The sequence below is a fragment of the Haemorhous mexicanus genome, chromosome 25 (assembly GCF_027477595.1).
Source record: "Haemorhous mexicanus isolate bHaeMex1 chromosome 25, bHaeMex1.pri, whole genome shotgun sequence".
Lineage (NCBI taxonomy): Eukaryota > Metazoa > Chordata > Aves > Passeriformes > Fringillidae > Haemorhous > Haemorhous mexicanus.
In genome coordinates, this window is record NC_082365.1 from 4,225,555 (window position 1) to 4,231,519 (window position 5,965).

The 5,965-nt window shown below is 49.5% G+C and overlaps 1 protein-coding gene across 1 annotated transcript; it reads right to left on the reverse strand.

Annotated features, from left to right (window-relative positions):
* Nucleotides 1-1,229: 1,229 nt before the first annotated feature.
* Nucleotides 1,230-5,965, reverse strand: SIKE1 (suppressor of IKBKE 1). Its single transcript, XM_059867567.1, has 5 exons — nt 5,668-5,965; nt 5,444-5,549; nt 5,004-5,146; nt 3,014-3,127; nt 1,230-2,599 (listed from the first exon to the last, which is right to left on the reverse strand). Exons 1-5 carry the CDS (start codon nt 5,824-5,826, stop codon nt 2,510-2,512), a joined length of 612 nt encoding a protein of 203 aa, XP_059723550.1. The 5' UTR covers nt 5,827-5,965; the 3' UTR covers nt 1,230-2,509.

Below are 5,965 nucleotides of genomic sequence, written 5' to 3' on the forward strand. Positions count from 1 at the left end.
GGGCGGGGCCGCGCGTGCGTACCCGGAGCCCGGCGGGTGGCGCTCGCGGGCACGCGCCAGAGGGGATGGGGGGGCGGTGAGGGTGGCAGCGCCCCCTTGCGGCCCGGGGAGGGAGAAACGGCTGAGGGGAGACGGAAAACCCCGGCAGAGGGAGAGGGAAACCTCAGGGAGGGGAGAGGAACCCCATGGGGTGAACGAGAGCCTCGGCTATGGCACAGAGTCCCGTCTGAGGGGAGACACGAAACCCCGGCTGAGGGGGGAGACACAGAAAGAAAATCCCGGCTGAGGGGAGAGATCAAGAGGCAGAGCCCTGGCTGAGGGAAGAGAGAAAACCCCAGCTGAGGGGGGACAGAGCCCCGGCTGAGGAGTACACAGAGAACCCCGAGTGAGGGAGGGAGAGCTTGGCGTGGGCCAGGGCAGCGGGCACACCCCAGGCCCTCAGGAGCCCCTTTAGGGGGACACCTCCGTGCTGGGCAGGCAGAGCTCCAGGGAGGGACACGAGCCTTGCACTCCCTGAAGGACCAGAGGATCAGGGGGAGATGCTTTGAGGACAAGGCAGAGCATTTCCAGTCCTGAAGCTCCAGTCCAGTTTCCAACACAAGTGGAGCAAGTTCTGAAAATGCCCATCAGCCCTCAGGAACCGTGTACAAGCAGCCATTTACAGTCACAGATTCCAGCTACAGATCCCGAATGGGACAGGAGCAAATGGAACATGGAGCTATAGCAGGGGTGTTTAGGTTGGGGATCAGGGAAAGGTTATTCCCTCAGAGGGTGCTGGCACTGCCCAGGCTCCCCAGGGAATGGGCACAGCCCAGAGGCTGCCAGAGCTCCAGGAGAGTTTGGATGCTATCCCAGGGATGCCCAGGGTGGGATTTTGGGGTGTCTGTGCAGGGCAGGGGTTGGAGTCCATCCTTGTGGGTCCCTTTGTTCTGTGAACATATTTGAACTTTCCTTGCCTATTTTTGCCTGCTACTATAACAGTAGTAACAATAAACTCAATCAAAACAACTGCTATTTAGTTTGTTTTTTTCTGGCTGCACAGCTAGGACCCAATTGGAGGGATGTTACTGGACACTGAGAGAGGGAAGATAAAAATGCATCACAGGCATTCCAGATGATGTTAATTTAAAAACATTTTGGTCATTGTAGTATTTCACTCAGGTGCAAAAGGCTTGGGAATACGCAGAATACATGGAATTCCCCCAGGACTAACAAAACACTTGAGAAAGTATTTCCCATTGGGATTTTTATTCCCTCCTGAACAATTTCTAATAGAAAAGGACTGTATACAAGAGCACTCCTGTACAGAAATCCCTTCTATCTACCAGTCTTGCTGGGTATTCCAAATGTTCACAATGTCACAGTGTTCACTGTCTCTCAGTAAGCACAGAAACGAGTCACCTTCTGCGTCTATCAAAAGTCTCACTTGGGAAAAAGGGCCATTAAAAATTTCAGCTAATAGTGAACATGATGATGTTTAGCATTCTTGGAAGATTATTCTTCAATCACAGGCAGGACAGAAATCTTTTATATAAAAATGTCATTAAAAATACCACAGTACTGAGAAACTCCCCCAACACTGCACCTCTAATTCCCCTCAATATAGGACCTGCAGTAACTATGGAACACCAGACTCACCTGGGATGTGACATTAAAATTCTGTGTATGACGGTGGGGTGGTGTGGTGTGGGGTGGTTTGGTTTGGTTTTGAGGCAGACCTGAGCTCCCTCTGCCTGAACCCAAATTTGTGGGAGGCCAAAGAGCTTTGATCTGCAGGCTTTGATCTGGCAGGCTCTGAGCACACCAACAGAGCAGGGCTGGCTGATAACTGGGAGCACTGGGAAGGCTGGGACAGGTCTATCAATCAAAAAAGAGTAATCCTTCAAAAAAGTGTGTCAGGAAGGGTCATTAACTCCAATCTTCACCCCTAAAACAAGGGAAAGTCTGCTCTGAATAGGAGTGACTCCTTCAAGTGCTCTGCTGGCATCTGCTGTTCTCTCAGCTGCTCTCAGCAGTGGCCAGGTGACAAAGTCAGGCCAGCCAGACACTGAGGGCCACTCACCCTGCAGAGCCCAGCTGCCCTGTGAAGCCAGAGCATCACATCCCTGCCTCTCACACTGTGGTTTCTCAATCATCTCCTGTTCCTTCTATCAAGCACAATAATCACAACCTGCATTCCATTCTCTAGCTACAGACAAGGTGGATTTAAGAGCCATCTGCACAGCTGGAATTATCAACTAAAGCTCATAAAAAATAACAAAGGGAGAGGAAATGAGCCATCACAAGGGAGGACACATCGAATACTTCAGTGTTAAGCATCTGAGTGCTGCAGGCACTAAGACAGAGCAGGGTGCAAGTTTTTGCCATCAACACTTCAGAAAAATGCAGAGAAAACAGCCCACACACTTTATAGATAAAACAAATATACAAGGAAACACCTGAAACAACAAATCCTTGTCAGGTAGTTTCATAACAGTCCCTGAAGGCTTGGAGATGAGGTTGGTGTGACCTAGGCTTCACAGTCTGGCAGATCTTCTCTCCCCACCTCGAAGGACTCCTTGCTGATCAACAGCAGCTCACGCAGCTCTTTGTTTTCAAGCTGCAAAATCAACATTTATGCTGAAACAGAAATTAGCTAATTCACAGCTAAAGGACTATCACAGAAAGGTGCTAATTTGTAGTTAAAAGATGCTAATATTTAAACAGTCCCACTCCTTTAGAGATACATAAAGTTTGTACATTACAGTTTGTAATGCCAGCATTAGTTCAGTGCTGGCACACTGGAACCACATAATTTAAAGCTTCTCTTCTTCTGGCTTTGTTTATTTATATATAGATACATAAAAAAATATGAGCATTAAGAACTTGAAAATAAACAATAATGTTCTGCATTTCCTGACCCCACCCCCAAATTTTTAGTGTTTTAAGTCCTTGACACAAACATAGAAAATACACAGAAAGTCTGGAGACTCCCAAAGCTCAATTTATCTTCAGCAACTGGCTCTGTTCTTACCTCCAACTGAGCCAGTTTCTCCTGAACTTTAAAGAACTGCTCATCATCCACTTGAACAGCTTTTCTCATCACCTCTCCCATCTCACATATTCTGTCTATTTGACTTTCAATTTCCTGAAAGACATAAAATTAATACATTCAATAAGTTCAGGCAAAAGCAACAGTCATCATTTATCCCTTCTAAATCACTTACTTCCATTCTCCTGATTTTGGATTCTCTTTCTGTTTCGAATTTTAATAATTTCCTCCCAAGCACCTGCAAGCCTTTCTGCCTTGTATCCTTAAGGATAAGAACTTGTACTTTACTGTCCTTTATCAGCAGTCTTTTATCAGTGAAAACAGTGAAGACAGACACAGCAGCCAGCAAGATAAGGCACACTGATATAAAGGGAAATAATTTCAAGTGTGCCAAGGTCTAAGACAGCAGATTCAGGTTCATGTGAACATGATTAGTAAGCAGCAAATTTTATTTAGCTTTCTGACTGACTTTATTAAGACACCAAAAATAAAAGCGAAGATGATTTCAAGTGTGGAGTAAACAACATTAGCTCAGAAGGACATCCAGCAACAAAACTAAAGCAAGTAAGACCAGAGCCTCCTGAGGCAGATTTTACAGAATCTGCCTAGATACAGCCATAATCCTCTGGAAAATGCATTTTTCTGAAGCTTAGAAATACACATGGAATAAACACTGACAAATTCCAGTATGAAGCAACAGTTCCTGCTTGAAGAGCAATACATCACTTAACATGACAGGTGACAGGGTGGAGTTTCTTTAAGTGCCCATAGTTTTTCTACTGCCTCTGGAAGATAAATTTATCACAGAGCAGAGAATTCAGTTTTGAACTCCATTATTCAGAAAGTATGTAAACAAATCAGAGCTTCCAGAAGAAGCTCTAACAGAGACAGCTGGAGAACACAAGAGAATTCTGGGAAGAAAATTGTTACTTTTCTAAGTGATTATTTTTCTAAACGGGAAGACAGTTCTACTAAGAACATAGTTCTTGTAAAGACATTAGCAATTTGTTACTGTTCTCCAAATGGTGAGGAGGAAAAATTCAAGGACTTCACCTAAAGTACAGAAGACTTTGCCTAGACATTGAGACAGTCAAGGGACATCCCTTCAAGGGTTCCTGCCCTTTCAGCTTTGCATTGTCAAGTTTTGTACAAATGTAAAACCTTGATAAACTGCAATTTGTGTGCTCAGGGAGGAGGCACTGGAAACCAAACACCTTCAGAGGAGTTAAGCAACTCAGAAAAGAGAACCAGTGAATTGCCACATATCAGTGCACAGAAACGCATGAGAAGAGTTGGGCTAGCTCCAGCTGCAATGAAAAAACTACAAGATATGAGATGTCACTGGGTTAAACCAACCTCCTGTTCTCTAATCAGATAAAAATGCATTTAAAAAAATGCCTAAGTTTTAAAAGGAAATTTAATGTTATTCTATTGTTACTGAATACCTAAAAATGAAACAGGCAGCAGTTAGCAGCAGCCACATCTCAGAGTTCTGAAGTCACTGAGCCCAGTGTGTACAAAGGGACACTTCAGGCCACTACACAGAGTACCTGGATTCAAAAACACTAGGGAGTGAAATCTCTTAAGAACTAAACATATACAGCTCACAGAGTTTAGGAGGTTTTTTCCCCTTTGTTACAGCTACTGAACAGGAATTATAACAACTTGGACATATTGATTTTACTACAGAGGATCAGGCACATTAAGCTTAAGCCAGGGAATTCACCACCTGGTTGAAGGAAAAAGCCTCCACCTGGGCTGTGAAGGGGTTGTGCCTTTCAGTGTCCTCTGGGACAGCGGCTACAACCTGTGTGCTCTGAAAGGAACAGAGAGGAAAATAACAGCAAAGAGAGTCAAGATTAAGAGAAAATGTATTTTGGAGCACAGGCATTGTAGGAATGGAAACAAAGATTGCGTGACAGCAAGCAGGGGACAGGGGTCTTGAGCACTCTCCTGTCCCATCCCACCTTACCCCAGAATTAGCCTGATGGACTTTCAAGACTGGTTCTGCCTCTTCACGTTTTCTCCCTTCCAGCAGCTGTAACATCTGCTTCCTGTACTTGCTCATGATGAGCTCCAGCGCGTCCTGGTGCTCCTCCAGTGAGACCCACAGCTCTGCAGAGCACAGCACATCAGGGCCACGACCGGCAGCCACAGCAGGAGCCCCGAGGCGCTCACCGGGTACCGGCTACGGGCGGGACCGGCGCTGCCCCGCCGCTCCCTGGAACTGCGGTGGGGCTGCCCGGATCCCCTCGGCCGAGGAGACTCCCTGACGTGCCACCCACCGGGGCATCCAGCGACTCTGCTCTCCTCCACAAGACCCTCCCGCCGGGACAGCCCCGCTTACCGCCCAACATCCCCCGGGGCCCCTCTGCACATCACCCGCCAGGATCCGCCCCCGGCCCCGCTCACCCCGGTTCTCCTGCTGCAGGTCGCGGATCTGCGTGTTCTCCTGTGCCAGCACCACGTGCGGCCCCAGCCGGGACGGGTCGGGTCGCTCCGCCGCGGGGCCCGGGCCCTGCCGAGGAGACACGGGGGTCGGTCCGGCCGCCTCGGGCCTACCGAGATGCGGGGGTCGGTCCGGCCGCCCCGCCCGGGCCCTGCCGAGACGCGGGGGTCGCCCCGGCCGCGCTCACCTGGTCGGCGCAGCCCGCGCCCGCCTCCCGCATGGCGGCCACGCGCCGGTGCAGCACGGCCGACTGGTCGATGAGCGACTCGGCCGCCGTGTCGTGCTCCTTCAGCCGCTCCAGCAGCGTCCGCGCGTCCGTCAGGATCTTATCGATGGTGCAGCTCATGGCGGGCGGCGCTGCTCACCCCCGCGGCGGGCCCATGTCCCTCGCGGCCCCGCCGCCGCTCTCGCCCCTCAGCCGTTCTCGTCCCGCACCGGCCCCGCCGCCGGGCGCGGGCGGACGCGAACCCGCGGGGCCGGGACGC